We start from the raw sequence: 21,322 nt of genomic DNA, 5'->3' as shown, positions 1-21,322 counted from the left end.
ACAATGGTATAGGTGTTTTAAATTCTTTATTCTGATTGGGGGGGTGAGGGGGGACAACAACCAACAACAAATAAAGACAACAAAATCTTCTCAATCAAGGCTTTACATTTTGAATGGGTTTCCGAGACTTGGATTGAGACGTCAGACATATGAAATGTAGTTACGAACAGTAGCTTATTTGTACATATCTTATTTACAGCACTGGAATTACAACGTCGTGTTTACTCCCCTTACATTCAAAGACAGATGCTGTAAATTCTCTGAATTACCCCAGTAGCATTAAAAATACCGAATACTGACAAATCCGTCCAGCGATCAAACACCGAAACTCACTCAAGGTTTTTCTCATCACATTTTGAAGCTGAAGGTGAAAACCAGGGGCCCCTGAGACGTGCATTATTAAAAAATCAGTACCATAAAACGTACTGTATTCACATCTTATTTGGGCAGACGCCCTCCTGACAAATCTGTGCACCGAAATCGATCGTAGTCTTACACCGACTGGCCTTGTGGGTTTTATTTCCCGACTGGCATAAAATCTGAAATAAAAGTGGCCCTTTATCGAGCTAATTACTGACATACATACATTGCATTGTTGCCCAATACTGTCGGGTTTACACATCACACACCGTGTCGTAGTTAAGATTAGACAAATAGTCATTCGATTAATTATTGCTATGAAAAGTATTATACCTTTGCGTAGTAAAAACATACGTTCTCAAACTCCCTTATCATTCATTTCGCCTAGTGTATTACTTACTACAAAATCGTACAAAAAAAAAAAAAAACACTCATCTTATGCCATCAGGAGCTTTTTTTTTTTTTTTTTTTTTTTTTTTTTGCTAGTGCACAACTGCTTAGAAACTCTTAGCTTATTTTACAATAAAACGAGCTTAGTGGGTCATCAGTAAAAACCCACAGTGCAGGTATGAAAGTACCTTCATCCAAGGAAGTAACAGGGAAAGAGCTAGAAGCAATGCAAGTGCTATCGTTGCACAGCATGTCCATTTAGCTTGTTGTCTAGCCTGTACAAACATGAACACACTCCTTGAACTTTAGCTTAATGAACTGTTATTGTTTTGCAATACTGCTTTAATTACTCAGGCTGAATTCTTATATATAAAAAGAAATACATGTATAAAAATGGCACTGGTGTGTCAATCAAAAGTCTAAAGGTCCTCACAAGCTTATATTATATTTTGTTGTCTCTGTCCCTATAACAGTTTGCATTTAACAAAATAATTCAGGGTTTTTCACTGAATCCCCCCACCCCTGCACCGAGAAAGTAACAGAAAGCTTGTTTATGCCAAACTCACTTATAAATGGAAGTCTAAGGGCAGTTGCTGGTGCGTCAATAAAAGTTTAGTCAGGAATTATTCAGTCCTTTATGAGAAGGAAGAATTAGAATACGATCAGAGTTAGCTCTGAGAGTCTCATGCCACATGGATACAGGAAGACGTAATGCGACCAGAACTACGTTCTTTATATTTATTTAATCTTTACACCTTTACGCTGAAACTTTGAGTTCTTTTCTCAGTACAGGGAAACATTTAGAAATTTGTATTTGTTGTAATCACAAGTTAGGTTGAACTAGTCCTTTAAGCTCTGTGATCTCATGTTATTACTAATATTTGCAGTAAAGTGAAACCCTACACCATAACCATTACAATCCTTGAGTTTTAAAGGAATGAAAATTTATCAAAAATCTGACTTGCTAGAAAACAAACGTCAAACTACAACCAGTGAAGCAGTCTGCCGAAGAAGAAACACACAAAGAGGAAAATAAAGAGGCGTCCAAAAAGAAAACCCTCGTCACAAAAATCCTCCAACTGCCTCCTGTCCAGTGGCTGGAACCAATTAATTTGAAAAAAGTCTACACTTTCGTTTCCTCATCCTTCAGTAAACTGGTCCGGGCTGTCACTATCCCCACACGGGGTTTAACGTTTACCTGTCACCAATCAGAGAATGAAGACACGTAAATAATCGAACATTACTGATCTCACACACGAAGAGGGTACCGAAGAGGGCATTCCAGTTACTCACTAGTAAGCTTTAGGACACTACCTGAGAAATTCCTGCCTCAATTTCCAGCCAGAAGGTCCTACAGAAACACAAAAACACCTTTTCAGAATAGTTATGTTAAAAATGTAATACAGCTCAAAATAGTGTTGGTGTTGATACCTCGTCTGAGTCCTCATTGTAATGAGTCTTGTCTTCCTCTGGAGCATCCACGTCGTCCACACCTTCAATGGCATTAGCCTCCACATGCCTCTGCATCTCTGAATAACGGTGCACCAGGAACCTAACACGTACACACACACACACACACACACACACACACACACACACATAGGTGTGTCAATATCAAACTGATAACTGACAACACAACTCAATTCCACTCGCTTTATATAATTCAGTCAGATCTTACCTTCCTCCACACACGTACTTCTTGACGAGTAGGACCCCAGCCACGGCACAGACGAGCAGAACCAGGATGATGACGGACACTACAGGAGCCAAGCTTCCTGACTGAGACTCTGACTGATAAACATGCAGCGGATAAGCTCACCTAGACATTTGGCTCTAACTTGTGTCCAGATTCCAGTTAACACTGATTAGCATTAAAAAGTACAGATCTCTCACCAGAAGCTCTGGACTAAGCAGGTTACTGACGCACTTCTTGCTCAGGTCGATCAGTTTCCTCTCCGGCTGCGTGCCTCCCTCACACCGGTCTCCTGGGATCTTCCTGTAACTGTACCGCACAGCACAAAGCATGAGGAAAAATAACGACCGTATGAAAAACGGCAAAAGGGTTTGGGGAAAGAAAAAGAAAAAAAAAAAAAAAAAAAAAAAAAGTGAGGCTGAGGCTGATTTCTCTCTCATCCAGACTGCAGATTTTACACAGCCGATCAGTGACAATCGTGATGAGTGGATTATTTACTCCATCATCATTTTCCCCCCTCAAAGCGGCTTTGGAAGAGAAATTCAAAGTAGATAGAACGAGCACACATTGTCCAATCAAAGTACAAATTAGACAAAAGGACAGATGACAGAAGTGTTTAGTGTTTTTATTTGGTTTGGATTAAAGGGTTATCCGTTTGGTATTTTGGAGGAAACATGGCATGAACTCATTCGAGCATTACTTGAAACCCTTCAAACATTTGAAAATCATGAATGATTTCATGAAAATCCATGAACCCAATCTGCCTTGAAGTACGAGTAATAGTTTTCCACTCGTCATTATCAGTACGCCATCGGAAAGACGTTGGGATATAGCACATAACATTAACAGTGTCACTGTCGAGGTACTGATGCTTCATGTCTCATACGCAGCACATTTAATGTTCAAACACATAATAAAACAATAATGAATGACAGACTATGCAGTACCCGCTAGTCTGAAGCTGCTCTTTACGGCCATGCAGACAGAACTCGAGCGAGTGGCCCTTCAGCTCCGGCTGTTCCACACACTCGGAGCTGTTCACGGGACGGTAGTAGCCAAAATCACTGCAGGATTGAGAAGAAAGAAAAAAAAAGCCCAGGGTTGGGGAGTGGAAGAGGAGAGGCATTATACAGACCAGACTCAGCGGTCTCTCTCATGCCTTTCCTTCAGTAGTGATTCCTTTTTACCAGTTTCATTTGTTTATTTATTACCCATTTCATCCACCAATTTATTTACCAGCACCATTCTCTAAATTCCAAGGACCCCAGTGATTTTTCAACGATGCCTTTACGCAAGTTTATGTAAAAAAAAAAAAAAAAAAAAAAAAAAAAATATATAATAATAATAATAAAAAAAAATATATATATATATATATATATATATATATATATATATATATATATATATATATATAAATAATGTTTATGCCCCCCCCCAAAATCAACCATACGAAACGTTTCTAAACTTCAATCTAAACCAACTCTCACCACTGGAAGTCGTCTAGAGTGCAGGGACACGGCGTGGGCTGCTTGGTGACGACGAAATCCCTCCCGTTTCGGCATGCCGAGTCTTTGCGTAGCCGTAAGTACGTTTCTTTATATCCCAGCACACAACCATCGTTCGGGTTGCCAGTGTTATCGGAATGGGCGAGCCACTGCACGTAATCCTCCTCCCCGCCTGCAGGGGGAGACAGAGCGAGCGAGAGAAAGAGAGAGAGAGGAGAGAGTCAAGGATGAGTGAGGAATTTAAAGCATTCAGAAACACTATAAACACAGACACACTAGACTCCAAAGCAGTGTGTTCGCTAGATTAATCACAGCCTCTAAATATTTGTGAATTATTTAGTAAAGCACACAACTCAAAATTCCCTTTCAGGGAAAATGCCACTACTATATTATTATAAGTATTATGCGATATTATAAGAGCACTTAATACTGTATGTGCACGGTTGTGTGACATTCACAATAAGACACTTTCTTTTAGAGTTTAGACAGTTCTTTTAGTTTAGTCGCATATGTACGTGGCATTATGCATGTACTCAAACATATGTGGAGTGTTCTTCTGCAGTCCTGCAGTGATAATGCAAGCCTCTCTCACACACACACACAAACACACACACACACACACACGCGCTCTCGCATACACTCACAGTTTCTGGAGAGCAGCTGGTGGAAGTCTATAGTCATGGACACTAAGTGTTGGCTGAACACCGGTTGTCTGAAACCCCACAGGCTGAGGGTCATGGACTGAGCTCCAGGCTCCGAGGCCAAACCCGTGAAGTACAGTGGCGTGTCTGTGAAGTTATATACATGCCAACACTGGCCCTCGTCCGTGGAGAACCTGACAGTGAAAAAAGGCGGAAGGAAAAGCAAACCCCCCCCCCCGCAAAAAAAACAAACAAACAAACAAACAAAAAAAAAACAGTTGAACAAGAGCAGGGTAAGATTTCAGTTTAATTCAAATAAAATCAGAAATGTAGTTTAGAAGTTAAATGGAGATAGTGGCAAGAAAATAAAATGGCCAAAGAATATATATTACATATATATTAAATAAATAAACAAATATATATATATATATATATATATATATATATATATATATATATAGACACGCACACACACATTAAATAATAAAAAGAAAGCACAAAGAGCACAAGGTTTACTCTTAGCTTCAATTTTCAGCCAAGTGCTAGGCCAGAACACACACATTACTTTCAAAACTGATACATATTTAATTCCGTGTTAATCTACAGTTTAAAAAAAAAAAATAACTCTGCGTTTTAGTGTTTTAAGAAAAATGTTTATTACGATGCAGTCCATTTATAATCATGTAATATTGACTCGTTTTCATCCATTTAACTCAGTTTCAGTCAAATAAATTAAAGGGTGATGGGGGTGGGGGGGGGATGTGCACAGAAAACTAAGTAACAACAACATCATCAATAGAAAATGAATGACTTGTTTGTGCCATATTAATCACCAGCAATTCGAAAATGAAAACCAGATCACCATAAAACCGTCTGCTGAGTTAGTGCTGAATTCACACAGACAGACAGAAATACTCATATTTTCTGGTCAGTGAGACGCAACTAAATGTGTTCTGCCTTATTTTCCCTCACAGTGTGAATTAACATCAGTGCTTCCTTTGAACCAGAGCTCTGCAAACTGTCAACTGTGAACAAAGAGCTTCTGTTAGTCCGAGCAAACCGTATCGTCTCCGGCTGCGACACACTGCTGAGCGACTTCAACACAGCCGCCACCACCACAGATAAATAACGCTTAGTAACTCTGCCGAGTCTCTGCCTCATGCGACTGAGCTTGCGTCTGTCCTCCTCTGCTTCTCTAAATTTAATAAAACGTGTACTTTCACTGTTAGATCACTTTCAGGAGAATTCCTTTAAATACACAGACTGGACAAAATGAAAACCTCTCAAAAGAAAGTCTGAGTCAGCGTTCAACACAACATGCAAACGCATGTTACTGCGTCATAAACTACAAGAGCCAATCATGTTCCAGTATGCAAATACAGCCCATGAAATGAAATGGGTGGGTAGAAGCAGAAGAAAGGGGCGGGGCATGTGGGGTTTACAATTTGCATATTCATAGATTTTATAAACGAGAGTCAATGTTAAGATTCCTGTCTTTTTCGTCGTTTAAGAACAAGAACAGGTCCTTCGTGGTTTATTCCAAAATAATATGTCTTTTTAGGTTGGTTTTTTTTTTTGGCACCGGGTGTATGCATCAGGACTCACTTGATCTGCGAGATGGGCTGGACGGGATTGTGTTCCACGGCCACCAGCAGTCCTCCCGAGTCCAGGATGGCATAATGGTGCGGTCCTTTGAGCACTCGCGCCCACGTGTACCCGCCGTCACCAGACACGTAAACGTCAGGAGACATGATGGACACGGCGTCCCCCACGCTGCCTGAGGAGGAAAGGTTCACTCAAAGTCTATTTAAGAGCTAGAGCAAAGATCTACACCATCTCAAGCGCTGCATCTCAATTCATCTACTTATACCATGTACTAAAAGTATGTGTGTAGTAAAAGACAAACACGTCACGTAACGGAAGAGAACACGGTCACCGTAAACAAACTTCTCGTTGAATTTCAGCTTTTCTTCATTCATTATTCCTTATATAACTTATACTACAACCCCAATTAGGAAACAATTGGGACAGAATGGAAAATTCAAACAAAAACAAAGAAGAGTGATATGTAAATGTACTTTGACTTGTATTTAAACAAAAAAAAAAAACAAAACCAACATATAAAGACAAGCCCAACCACTTCTGAATGCGCGTGATCTCCGATCCCTCAGACGTCACCGTCTTAAAAACTGTCATGAGTCTGTAATGGATGGATCCACAGATTCAAGTTAAGGCTTTACTATGCAAAGCAGAAGCCATACATCAATGCTGTCCAGACGCACCGCCGACTTCTCTGGGCTCGGTCTCATCTGAGATGGACAGTAGCTCAGTGGAGTCGTGTTTTGTGGTCCGACGAGTCAATATTTCAAATAGTTTTTGGATAAAACAGCTGTCGTGTTCTCCGGGCCAAAGAGGAAAAGGACCATCCAACTATTATCAGAGTCAGGTCCAAAAGCCAGCGTCCGTCATGGTATGGGGATGTGTCAGTGCCCATGGTATGGGTAACTTGCACATCTGTGAGGACACCATTAATGCAGAAATATATATACACACACATTTTAGAGCAACATATGCTGCCATCCAGAGCAGGACAACGCCAAACCACATTCTCCGCAGATTACAATTGCATGGTTGCATAAGCAGAGAGTGCGGGTGCTAGCGTGGCCTGCTGCAGTCCTGACCCGTCTCCTATTGAGAATGTATGGCGCATTATGAAGCGCAAAATAAGGCAACGAAGGCCCCGTACAGTTGCGCATCTGAAGAAATGCATAATGGATGAATGGGGGAAAATTCCTCTTGCTAAACTTAACTAACTGGTATCTCCACCCAGCGTCCAAATGCCTAATAAGTGTTATTAAAAGAAAAGGCGATGTTACACAGTGCTAAACAGTCGACTGTCCCAACTTTTTTGGAGTGTGCTACAGTAGTCAGATTTGAAATGAGTGTATATTTTCAAGAATAAATCAAATTCACAAAGTAAAAAAATCAAATAATGTGTTAATAATGTGATTTCAATATAGTACAGAGCAAACTGAATTTTCAAATGACTCTAGGGTTTTTGTTTGTTTGTTTGTTTTTTTGCATTTTCCTTACTGTTCCAACTTTTTCAGAATTGGGGTTGTATAAAATTGATCGTTCCCTTGATATATTTTCCCACATTTCATTTACACCTCTCTAAAAATACGTGCTTGAATTCAGCGAAGCGATCCTTCACAAAGCTCCTCCTCCCTCATGCAAGGAGTTTGCGAGTAATATCAGCTGAAACGGTGTCCACGGATCCACACTCGGAAAAATCTAGCAGAAATCGTAGACCATCCGGGTACCTTCGGGATACTCGTTTAAACATACGTAAGATTTGGGACACACTAACCTCATCTCAGATACGATTTAGTATGGACAGTATGCGAAATTATGATAATGTTTCTCTTTTCTTCTATGTGTGTATTTCTATGCCATAAATTAAAATGTGTGGTACAATATTGCAACTGAACAACAAAGCAACATGGATAAAGATTTTCCATAGTTCAGAATATACAGTAGGTGGTTTACAGATAGAAATCAGCAAGTGTGTGTGTGTGTGTGTGTGTGTGTGTGCGCGAGTACCATGAGCAAGGATGAGACCAACAGCGCTAGGTTCGGTCAGCGGCAGCATTGGCACGGTGAGCCTCATCGATGTGCTGTAGGAGGCGTGAATATGGAGACTGCACTATAGCAACACACACACACACACACACACACACACACACACACACACACACACACACACACAGAGAGAGAGAGTACATCCCACACAATTGACCATTTCCTCCATGCAATATCACAGACTGCTGAATAAATGCACAATTCTAGCCTCGTATAGCTATAAAGAGTCACGGTTTGCATGACGCTATGATTTAAGACTCTTCCACTCCTAATCACAGTCGCTGCGAAGGCAAGTTAAACGGCGAAGGTGACGGAATGAATTCAGGTGTCTCTGTATGAATCAAATGCAGATCTAATATTAGTATCCTTCATTAATTAGCAGCGTTTCATCATGAACTTCCTCTGGCACTGTGCATCTGTCTCCCATCGATGTACCTGGCAGTACACACACGCACAGTACCATTAAGGAAGGAGGCATGGCTTCAGTCCAACAAATTTACAAATATGTGTCTGGCAGTGTATATTCTCCCTAAATAGCCCTTTTAGAACTACTCTGCTCAAGCAAAATATGCAAAATGACTCTTCACTGGCAAGGACCTTCACTGACATCGTTCCTGCTCTTGGTGCAAGCCTAAATTGACCGAACGTGAACCACCTACACTAATATATTCCTCTAAACTAGATCTGCAGCGTCTGCATGTGTGTGTTTGTTTGTTTAAAAGGACTCTCACCATGTCCGGATCCTTTGCAGTGGAGTCGCACTCTGCGTTCCAAGGTTTCTTCAGAGGCATCCAATTTCCTCCCTGATTGAACGTTACCACGGACTGAACAGAACCATCTGGACAGACCAACACACACCAGCTTACATCACACACCAGGACTCACCAGTACACACACAATCTCCTGTCGCAGAGCTTTTTGGAAGAGCACTCAGCAGATAAACCAGCACATCTGATACAAGAAAGACCGAAAGCGAGTGTAGAAAAAGCGTTTTAAGAGATTAGCTAAATGGAGAATTTCATAAGAACAGTTTAAAACAAATAACGTAGACTATTTTTTAAATTAAAACTAAAAGTAATAATTAATAACGTCCAATAAGCGCATGCTACTTTCATTAAACGTTATGTTCTTTTGTCCAAGGTGGGGGTGATGAAAGTTCATTCCAGACTGGAGATATGTGTGCGTGTGTGTGTGCGCACATGTGTGTGTGCGCGGGTGTGTGTACCGTGAGCCAGCACGCTGGTCATGTAGACGCCCCTGAGCGAGCTGACGACAGTGAAGTCAGTCTCGCCGCCTGTGGACGTGTAAAGATGGCGCTCGAGGGACTTGGAGAAGACGATGCCTCGGTAATCAGACACGTAGATCGTGCCCATCCCTGAGTCTGGAGAGGACGAGAGATACGCAATCGACAACCTTGAGTTACCGTCAATCAAATTTAAACCTCAGGTGCAGACAAGACACTATCCAGGTCAGGATACAATGCAGGTTTCAATCTTACTTCATACAATACATAGTGTAGGTAGTGTAATATTGTCAGAATAATGGGAGATGAATAAGAAAGATTAACACAATGAGGACTTTAATGACACGGTTTAATCTTACTAGCTTGAGGACCACGCGTAAATGCACATGCGCACACACACAAAACTGACCACCAAGTTCATCCACATGCATGAAAACCATGTCGTCGTTGGCAGACAGTATGGAGTAAAACTGTTCGTGTCCCACGTCCGGCAACTGGGCCATGTCCCAAACGTCACCCTGATCCACAGACACGTGAATCATGCGCATCGAACTCTGATACACAGAGAAAGAGAGGGAATGAAAATACAACCAAAAAAAATTGTGAAAACCATTTAAATGTCTTCACATTCTCCCAATTGTCACGTTTTACTGTAATTACAAGGACATTATGGTTTAACAAAGAACACAGACAGACATGCCCAACTACACACACACACACAAACACACACACAAACACACACGAGCGTACCGTGGCAGCCATGATTGAAGCGAAGAGAAAGCGGCCGCCCAGACCAAACGAGTAAATCCTGCTCCCGATAGTCTTAAAGCTCCGGCCGAAATCTGAGGTTTTCCTCAACTCCAGCGCACCCCTTTCACCTTACAGTACAACACACACACACTTTATAACAACAGGGACAAACAATAAGCAGCTGTGTATTTAGACACATTTGACATTTTTCGTGGCAATATGAGAACAAGACTCACTACAGGAGCCGTTTGGGTTTGTGGTGAAAAACAGAGTGTCAGCAGTCCCCCTAAAAAACACACACACACACACACACACACACACACACACACACACACGAATGAGCATCAAAGAATTCACCCTTTTAGATTCAGGACACTGAACACTGCTTGGTTAATATGTGTCCATTTCCGCAGTGTTAACGGTGGGTGTGTTTTATTATTTATATATTTTTGTTCTTCACCTGTCAAGGAATCTACATTATTGTGGATTTCATATGCAGTCCCTGACGCAACGCTTATATGTGCCGCCTTGTAAAGTCTTTGCATCCAAGTGTACATCCAACATTAGCCCGAACCAACATTCCTCGCTGTGGTAAAACTACTGACCACTGAAACCATCTTTCCCCCTGCGTCATCTAAGCTGTTTCTGGAGCGCTCACTTGTAATTACGACTCGCAGTCATATGGAGATTTTAGGTAGTTGAAAACTACTAATAGAACGTAAAGGAAGCTCGTTTTAAAAACAGCTCTGAGACGGAATGGATTTACACTTAAATTGCACACTAGCTAGCAGAACAAAATCAAACTCATGTAGGAATGGGATTTACATCACACGAATTGTCTTACTTTATACATATGTATGTGTGTGTGTGTGTGTGTGTGTGTGTGTGTTACCATTTCACCAGACACACTGTATAGTGAATCCTCTTCCAGTGGAGCCCAAAGTCCTTAGAGAGCCACAGGTCATACTGCAGGAGGAACAAGGAGCATGAGTGAAAACTCTCACAGAAGCTCAGTGTCCATTCACATTTAACAATAATGTGGGAATAAAAGGGGGGGGGGTAAAAAAAAAAAAAAGTCCAAAACTAATAAATAATGACACCGTTTAAATGACACTGTAATAACGATACAATTCCCCCGAGCTCACCACTGTGCTAATAACAGCGATTACGCTGTTGTTCTCCGGGTTGTAGGTGATCTGCGTCAGCACTTGGAAGGGCAGGTTGGATGGGGTGAAACTCTTTCCGAAATCCAGCGAGCGTAAAATTCTCGAGCCTTGTCCCTCAGACACATAACCTGTGAGGATCACCTGGGGAGAAAATAAATAAATAAATAAATAAATAGATAGATAGATAGATAGATAGATAGATAGATAAAACACAGCATAAGACTTCCACACATGCTTTTTTCTTTTACTGGGTGAACAGGAGAATGAGCGAAGAGAACATAACGGTCATCCGGGGTCACGAGGAGTTTCAGCCTCACCTTTCCGGAGTTGTCCGGGCCGATGGCAATGCCGAAGTGTGTCATGACGAAGGTGTTGTTCAGGAGATACGTGACGTCCTGGAAGGACTTCCCATGGTCTTCACTGGGACACAGGGTTATTATTAGTGAGCGATGCTAATCAAAGGATCCTTGAATCATTTGATTATTAGACACACACACACACACACACACACACACACACACACACACACACACACACACACCTCCTGTAGAGTTTGGGATCGCTAAAGCGGAACATGAACAACGGAACCTGATACGTAGTGAGGACCAGCAACACCTGCACACAGGAACATACAGCAAGTGTAAACACAGTAAAACAAAATAATGTGCTGGATTTTGTTGGAAAACTAAACTAAACTAAATGAAAAGGAATGAATAATAACCCCACCCCTCATCCTGACCTTAACCAATCAGTCCATCCTAAGCTTAACCAATCAGGGTTGTTTTTTTTTGTTTTGTTCGGTTTTTTGCAGAACTACTTGAATCGAATGAAATAGTTCTGCACAGTCTTTCACAGTGATGTTTGTTGGTAAATGAGACATTTTAGCTGCACTCATGTTCGACGCATGTGAACCTAAGAGGGTTTTGGGTGAACGCATGTTTGAGACGACGTCACATGACGCATCTTGGCCCAAAACTTCAGAAAATCTGCTGCAATTTTGAAAAATAGCAAGCTCCTTGCGTTTGCGTAAATAAAACCCTACACTTACAAGACCACACCACAATAGCACAATGGTGAATTTTATTATTACAGTTTAAATTGTTTTCTTGTACTTTATCATTTAAAAATATCCGACAAAACCTGCCACTAGATTTTTGATTTGACAACAGTGTTTGTTTTTTGTTGTTGTTGACACAATTTTTTTGAACTTTTACAAAACCAATTAGGGTGACAAACATTTTAAAAATTCATTTTTATTTCATTCCAATATTATTATTATTATTACATAATTGTTTGGCCTTTTTGGCCATCTAGATTTCTAGAACAGCTTGATCCCCCCTGAGTCTGCCAACCTGTATGAATGAGGTCATTAGTCTCAAAGCTGTGTGACTCCAAGCCCAGATTTGTGTGTGTGAGAAAGAGTGAGGAGAGAGAGAGAGAGAGAGAGCGAGAGAGAAAAGGGAAAACAGACAGATGGGGAGGGAGAGAGAGAGAGAGAGAGACACAGTAAAACAGACAGATGATGAGAGAGAGGGAGGGAGAGAGAGCGAGAGAGCAGGCGAGAGAGAGAGCGCGAGAGAGGGCCAGTTCTGGAGAAGGTCAGATGAAGAGTGCAGTCTGGCGTTAGCTGTGCGCTGAGGCAGTTATTAGAGATATGTATTTTCTTAGTCGAACAAACAGACATCACAGAATATCGGCTTTTAGAAAACCGTTCTTACAATATTAAGACTCAAGGCTTGTTTTTCATTTCGCTGAACTCCAACATGCACTCTTCATCGATCAAATTGCTATTTTACTTATTGCTAAATACTAGTGTATTTATTTAATCCACTAAAACTCTTTTCGAATCCGTCCCATAATAAAAGGAGAGAGAAGGAAATCGCTTAATTCCTCACACTAAAATAAAATAACCCTCACAGGTTCTTCATAAACATTCTTTATTTTCATAGCTGGATCTTTTGCTGACTAAAAGAACGACATCCGCTGTCTTTCTGATACGGTGTCGAGTATGGTGCCGGAAAACGCGGCGTAAGGATAAGAATTTGAAATTCAATTCGCCCCGGGTTTCGCGATTCGGAAGGGTCGCATACCACAGGCTCAGAGCATGAAGCCAAACGCAAACACGCGCTCAGGAGGACAGCGGGTCTCTCGCAGCTCGAAAGGAAGAACAGCTTTAAGGGTTAGAGTACTGCGAGAGTACTGCGAGTACCGCGTCTCGGCGTGTCCCAGACACTCGGGTCACGCTTAAATCTCCACTTCACTAACAACTTCCCTTCCGCTTCACGAGCAGGTGCTCGTCCTCATAACAAATCAGACCTGACATCACAAAAACCCCAGGCTATGAGGACTACGAGGCCGAACAGGGACACGATTTACCCGAACAATCCTTTAGAACTGAAGGTTATGATTTAAGTGAAAGCTCTGGCATGTTAAATGATTTATATGCTTTAATGATTTAATTCCACACCCAATCTGTATATGAAATATGGATATTGCACTCCTGAGGTACTGTCATTATTATCAGGGGATTAATAGTAAAAACATCAACATCAACAATACATTGCATTCTGACATAAACTACTCGGCAGTGTTCCTGAAGGCGCGGTCGGTGTTTCGTAGGCAGAAGAACGCTGTAGAAATCACAGAAGTGAATGATTTGAGCTGGCAGAGGTAGATAAACACTCACCCCCGTTCCATCTCCCACCCAGGCCAGAGACACCGAGCCGGACACGTCATTAAAGACTCGCTGCAAGAGACATAGGGACAAAAGCGTTCAAGTGATAGGTTACACTTCAGCACACTTTGAATTATCGTTCACGCTGTGATAACACATCGCAGAGTGTCTGGTGAGGATTAACCGTGGCGTTACCGTGGTAACAGCCACCGGCGACAGTAAAAACTTGTTTGTTGATTTATTTTACGCAAATCATACAGAGACACGAGTTAACTTTACTTTTACATCAAGTGCTGTGCTTCATCCCCAAAAACTAGACGCTGAAATACAGCAGAGCCCCTACAAGTGTGTGTGTGTGTGTGTGTGTGAGAGACAGAGAGCGTGAGCGCGAGAAACTGAGGAAGAGCATAACCCCCTCCTTCTTTTCACCACTGGGTTCACCATTGGAATGTCTTTTGTGTGTGTGTGTGTGTGTGTGTGTGTGTGTGTGTGTGTGTGTGTGTACCACATTTTTGTCTGCCTGACACACTGAGAAAAGAAGAGGCACTGAGGAAAAAAACATTAACATCCACTCATGAGAGACAGAGAGATAAGCAGATAATGACGGAAACAGACAGGCATGAACTGTGAAAAACAGAGAGAGAAAGACAGACAGATAAACAGACAGCCGAACAAAGAGACAGACAGACTGACGAAAAGAGTGGCAGACCAATAGATAAATGGATTGAGAGAAAGGAAGGTGCCTATAGATGCTTATTTAAACAGAGTAACGGACAGACAGACAGATAAAGAGATGAAAGAGAAACAGAAAAACAGGCAAATAGATAGATAGGCAGATAGACAGAAGAGGGTACAACAGACCTGTAAGGTAAGGTGAACTGACAGACAGACCAACAGAAAGAAAGACAGATTAATAGAGGTCTATTTAAAACAGACTGATGGACAGACAGGTCGATAAAGAGATGGAGAGACCGACAGAAAGAAAGAATCCTAAACAAATAGAAAAGCAAACAGAGAGAGAGGGAAAGACAGGCAGATACACTAAGAGAAAGACAGGTTAGAAGACGTACATTTTATCCACAGGCTGTCGGAGAGACAGACGGATAAACTGACTGAAAGACAGAGAGACAAACAGATCGATAAAGAGTTGGAGAGGTAGACAGAAAGACAGACAAACAATCTAGCAGGTATACAGACAGAGGGCAAGACAGAAACAGATAGACGAACAAAAATATAGACAGTGATTAACAAACAAAACAGATTGAAAGACAGAAGTCAATAAACAGAGAGAGGGACAGCAAGACAGATAGAGAGACAGAGGGCAAGACAGATAAATCGATAAATAGACAGACAGACAGACAGACAAACAGAGAGACCAATAGATAAACAGATTGAGAGACTGGACAGACTGAACAACCAATGGAAAAATAGACAAGGAAAGATAGAGATGGCTAAATGGATGGACAAGAGAGAGAGAGTATGAGAGTAAAAATGAATGGAATGGAGGTTTAAGACACATAGTATAAATTAGGACACCACAGAAAACCTCTCCACACACACACACACACACACACACACACACACCCCATCTGCCCTTTACAGGCCACATGGCCTTTAGTCCGACTGTCTCGAAGGCAAAAAGCCTTCACAGCATTTCTGCAATTCCAGATTGTTCCCCAAGGGCACACAACCTCTCAAACTCTCTCTTTATACACACACACACACACACACACACACACACTCCAGGTTTGCATTTAAATGGATGAACTTGTTGCAATAGAAGGCAAATAAATAAATTAATAAATCAGTGCATGTTTGGAGAAGGCAGTGGAAAGCCGAGGCTGCGTTCACTCCAAGTGTGAATAAAAGTTTCCATGTTTCGCAAATGCAGAGCGGTTTTTACCTCCCCGTCTCCTCCAGACCCGGCCTGTAACTCCGACAGCACGTGCACTCGGCATGTTCACAGCACCTGCATCAAATCTACTGCCAGAGCTACTTTTCCAGAACATTCTGTTTTACGTGCTGTGAATAACACCGCCCGTCTCACCTTGTTATAACATAACCTGTTATGTTTGGCTGCAGGAACCAAACATAATATAAAAACCCTCAGAGAGAGAGAGAGAGAGAGAGAGAGAGAGAGACAGAAAAAGCACGAGAGTGAGACAGAGGTATACAAAGAGAGAAACAATGCGAGAGACAGAGAGAGAGAGAGACAGAACAGAACAGACACTTCTCTTCAGCCACAGGTGCAACGTGCACCCCCCCCCCACACACACATCCACACCCACACACCTTCCAGCCAAACACCACAACCACACCCCCAAACAACCACCCACCGCCTCTCCCACCCACACACACCCCAATATACCTCGCGCCCACACTCCCCGCTACACACCCCAACACACCTCCCACTCACATCCATAGCCACACCCCCCCCACACACGCACCCCCCAACACACACACACCCCCCCCCCAACACGCACACACACTGACACCCCCCACAGACACACCGTCACACCCCCCCCCCATCCACCCCCCCCACAAACACACACCCTGTGACGTGACGTCACTCCTCCTGTCCGTCTCCCTCAGTATGAAGGATAAACTATTAACACTCAGTAAATTTACATGGACAACAATAATCCACTATTAACCCAATTAAGACGATACTCTGATTAAGAAACTAGCATGTAAACAGCGATTATTGATGACCTTAATCCGATTAAAGTCCTACTCGAAGTAAACACAAACGGAATTAAGACGTGTGGAGTATTCCTGTTTTAGTCGCATTATCGACGTGTGTTACAGACACGTACACACCTTAATCACACTGTTAACGTCGTGTGAGTTCTCACCGCATTTTGCGACAGGACACGATCACACATGGCAGTGCTCAACCGTTTGATGGCTAACAAGAGAACACGTCTGTGTCCCAAACCGCACATTTACCTACTATAGGCCTGTAGTGGGGAAAAAAATACATGCATCTCGGCTACTATACAGACGGTAAGTACGCAGTTTGGGACGCAGCCCACGGCTTCAAGCAGTTAAAGCGTTCGTAAAAAATTAAATAAAAACACCCAAAACTGTATACGATTCCATAACGAAGACCAACTGTACGTCGAAAAGTGAAATTCTGGAGGGACGTCAGACGGCGCGGCGCAGTGACGTAATGACGCGGGCTGTTAATCCAATTATGTTCTATAACACGTAAAACGGGAACATGACAGGAGTATTCTAAAAGTGACTCATGTAAACACGGCTCATGTAAGGTCAATAATTAGATTACTGCTGTCCATGTAAACGCAGTCATTCATGTTCAGCAGGCATCCGAGAGGAACATGGGTGAAAGGTCATATCTGCTAAATTATTCTTCTGCTTTGAACCCAGAGAGACTCTGTAACATCATCTCATGTCTAGCCAACACACACACACACACACACACACACACACACACACACACACACACACACACACACACACTATGAGAGGAGATGACAGACAAGAGTTTTGACTTTAAACCCCATGTCAAACTGCAAACATTTTAGTGTTTTCTTCTTGTAAGACTGTCCTTATTTCCCTGTCTCTCGCGCTGTAAAAGTTAGAAACGATCATTCTTCTGCATTTCCACATTCTCAGTTCCTGGAAGCACTGCATTCTACACCATTCCCCCCTCTCCCCCCCCCCCCCCCGTATCCCACGAGCACATAAAGTTATTTTGGCTTCCTTCGTTTTTTTTAAAAAAAAAATTTTTATTACAATATTTAAACAGCAGGAATCCAGAAACCACAGGCTTCTCTCTGGAAAGAAAATAACATTTAGACAGGTGCGCGACTGCAAAAGCACACACGGTAAAGTTAAAACCTAAAAATAAATAAAATTCCACTGTTTGAGAAGGAGCAGAACTTTAAAAATAGTTACACACTTTCATGATGGACGTTTAAAAAGGTGCAGTGCATAGATTTTAATTTTAAATAAATAAATAAATAAATAAATAAATAAAGACAACGAAAAAACAATCTCCGACATCAAAACCTGGAATAAATACTGAATGATCTGAAGCTGATCATTGCAAATTTACACAAACTCCAGATACAAATGTTTTTCCAAACTCACTTTATTTGGCGGGGGGGAAACCCCCCCCCCCCAACATTTCTTGTGTAAATGCTCCTACAAACTATTTACAAATAAACCGGTTCATATCCAGCGTGATAAAGGAGGCACACTGTGAATTCCCTCTTTCCTTCTGTCCTCCATTTTTCAGAATCGCCTCAGATTACGTTGACATGCAAATCAATATTCTGATCATTATCGCAATTTGGCGATATTCTGATTAGTATTAGTGAGTCATGTAAACACCGCAGTCCGGTGTGTCTGAATTTACATGGAGAATTTACACAGAAAGGTAGAACTGTAGACCTCCCACGTCATTTATATGAAGTATTTAGGGGGAAAAGGTGGTTTCAGGTGACGTGGAATGCAACGTACGTCACCTCTGAAGACTTTTACACAGATCTGTGAAATTTCACAGTAATTCCTTGTTGAAAGTTCGTCGTTAGCGGCTGAGCCGCTGCGAGTTTTTTTTTTGAATATGTTAATGTGTGGCCCTTATGTAAAGCTAAATGGAAAAAAATAATAAATAAATAAAAACCCCAACAACAGCCTGAACCTTTCTTGCTGAGCGTGTATGAAGAATTCCTCAAACATGACGAGTGTGCGCACCGAGAGCCTGCTCAAATCCGTCCATCTGTCCGTCCATCTGTCGGTCCCATTATAAAACCCGGAGAGCAGCAGGACACCTCGACGCTCTGGCATTCTTCTGTGCGTGTTTTAACATAATTCCTTCCATACAGACCACACCTAAAGTGTTGAGAATGTCAGGAATCGAAAGTTCAATATTCCACACATTCTTTGGAGAGCTCATTTTTGCTGTGGATCGTGAAACTAATGAGTTTCCTTTGGCACTGATTGAAATGTCCAGAGAAGGAAAGACATCTGACTCCGGCACGACTGATTCCAGTAGATCTGTATCTGTAGAAGCCTGACACCGGGTAGATCTGTATCTGTAAAAACCCGCATCTGACAGACGTTGGAGACATGTCCTGGCTGATCAACGACGTTTGTGCTAAGCGGGAATCTGTGCGACTTTGCCGTTTTTTGGCAGCTTGGCGTACGCAGCACAAATTCTTCTGATGTGGAAAAAGAAAGTGGGTCTGACAAATTACTGTCAAAATGTTCAGACGTTTTAATAAAATATTTACTGCAGTTTAATTATTTTTCCTATCGCTCATCTCTACATGTCACTTTAATTGATCTATTCGCCACACACTGACACAGAGAGAGACACAGAGACAGAGAGAGAGAGACACAGAGACAGAGAGAGACACAGAGACAGAGAGAGAGACATATACAGAGAGACACAGAGACACATACAGAGAGAGAGGGTGAGACAAGGAGAGAGAGAGAGAGACATACAGAGAGACACGGACAGAGACACAGACACATTCAGAGAGAAACACAGAGGGTGAGACAAGGAGAGAAAGGGGGAGACAGACAGACACACAGAGAGAGAGACACATATACAGAGAGAGAGAGAGAGAGAGAGAGAGAGACAAGGAGAGACAGGGAGACAGACACAGAGAGAGACATACATACAGAAAGAGAGAGAGACACACACACACAAAGAGAGAGGCACAGAGAGAGATGGAGAGACAGAGAAACAGATACACTGAGACACACACAGACAGAGACACAGATACAGAGAAACACAGACACAGAGAGGGGGGGGGGACACAGAGAGAAACACACAGAGAGAGACAGACAGAAACAGATAAACAGAGAGAGGGAGACACAGAGAGAGAGAGACAAACTGTACTATTCCACAACATAGAGGAGCTGTAGAAGTGTCCCTCATCTTTACTGTGAAAATGAACATATGATACAGCACACTAAAACCAGAATCAAACCCAACTGATCACTCGAGATGATTCCCATTTATCTTTACATGTAGTGTATTTAAAGGGACCTTGACCTAACAGGCTGATTGTGAAACCAGGTTTGGCTTCCTGTCCTCAGCGCACGCACACATGGTGATCAACTTGGCTTTCGCTCACGTTCACTTGGGTTTCAGCAAACACTAAACTGCTTGGCACAGGACAGAGGAACGAGATATAATCAGAGAAATAAAAAGAATCAGTCTTTCTTTTGCACCCGGAACACATCTGACAGAGTTATGGATTAAGTTAATGAGTGACTGGTGTTTTGGGGGTTTTACTTTATTTGCACAGCGTAAACTAAAAAATTAAAAATGTTTACTTTATAAAACATTTGTGATCCAGAACAAGTCAATCACCAATCATATTTTAGTTAACGAAACAGGAAATTTAAAAAAAGTGAGAAAGTTTTTCGAGCAGTTGTGGGCTGACTGATCATCAGTACCTTCCATCAGTTAAGTTTTATTACACGTAACACTCAGTATTTTACACATATTTATATACTTGTAAATAATATGCTAAAAAAAAAAAAGTATTTATGAGTATCAGGTGTATTGTCAGGAGTCAGTGCATTTATACATCCATTTCCATTACACCCCCAAATATCGCGGATACGTATCGCGAGGACAAATATCGCGATATTTCGCTTGACATATCATCCATCTCTAAACAAGAGTACTGCATGTTCTCCAGAAGCGTAACAGCAAATCCTACTCACAGTGTGTGTGTCCTCCTGCAGCCTGGCTTCATAGTCCTGCAGGGAACGACACGACTCTCCCACCGACTCCTCGCTCCTTTTCACTTTCCCCTCAACTAAATCGTTAAAACCGGTTTTCCATTGGTTTAAAAGCGCCGTGTTTTCTCTCCGGCTGAGACTCAATGCGTGCTCAAAGTCCACACACAGCGCCGCTAAAACAAATAAAACTGCAACAGGCCAGCACACAGCTCTCATATTTACTCCAAACAGCATTAAAAACTCTAGTATTTATTTCAAGTGTGTGTTTAAAAGTTGTGAAAAGTTGTAAAAGCCGTCGAGCATCACTTCACGTTGACACCGCCGCTGTATAACAGTTACATATCTGCTGTGTCGCGAGCCGTAGCGGTCTCGTGCACTTACTGATGCGCGAGTTCAGCTCGAATTAGGAAGGCGGGGTCTAAGCGCTTGATTGGCCCATTCAAACCGCCCACTCACGCACCTTAACGCACGCGATTGGCCGCTTAAAATTGTCGGCGAGATTTCATTGGACAGCACAGGTGTCGATTTA

General features: G+C 42.1%; 1 protein-coding gene across 2 annotated transcripts; it reads right to left on the bottom strand.

Annotated features, from left to right (window-relative positions):
* Window positions 1–9: 9 nt before the first annotated feature.
* On the bottom strand, window positions 10–21,311 carry sort1a (sortilin 1a). 2 transcript variants are annotated; one of them, XM_053652434.1, is made up of 21 exons: window positions 20,776–21,311; window positions 14,077–14,136; window positions 11,932–12,005; window positions 11,708–11,810; window positions 11,370–11,531; window positions 11,117–11,190; window positions 10,461–10,510; window positions 10,225–10,352; window positions 9,884–10,028; window positions 9,457–9,612; window positions 8,963–9,069; window positions 8,193–8,295; window positions 6,195–6,366; window positions 4,593–4,783; window positions 3,931–4,120; window positions 3,391–3,507; window positions 2,644–2,752; window positions 2,429–2,541; window positions 2,182–2,302; window positions 2,044–2,101; window positions 10–1,948 (listed from the first exon to the last, which is right to left on the bottom strand). In XM_053652434.1, the coding sequence occupies exons 1-20, from the start codon at window positions 21,025–21,027 to the stop codon at window positions 2,081–2,083; spliced, it is 2,448 nt and encodes an 815-aa protein (XP_053508409.1). In that variant the 5' UTR covers window positions 21,028–21,311; the 3' UTR covers window positions 10–1,948; window positions 2,044–2,080. The 2 variants fall into 2 exon arrangements, with proteins under 2 accessions (XP_053508409.1, XP_053508408.1); XM_053652433.1 differs by having other exon boundaries at window positions 2,065–2,101; window positions 20,776–21,310.
* Between the last annotated feature and the right edge of the window lie 11 nt (window positions 21,312–21,322).

This window comes from Ictalurus furcatus, chromosome 21 (assembly GCF_023375685.1).
Source record: "Ictalurus furcatus strain D&B chromosome 21, Billie_1.0, whole genome shotgun sequence".
Taxonomy (NCBI): Eukaryota; Metazoa; Chordata; class Actinopteri; order Siluriformes; family Ictaluridae; genus Ictalurus; species Ictalurus furcatus.
The sequence above is the reverse complement of the archived record's forward strand: the minus strand, read 5'-3'. Positions and strand labels throughout refer to the sequence as shown.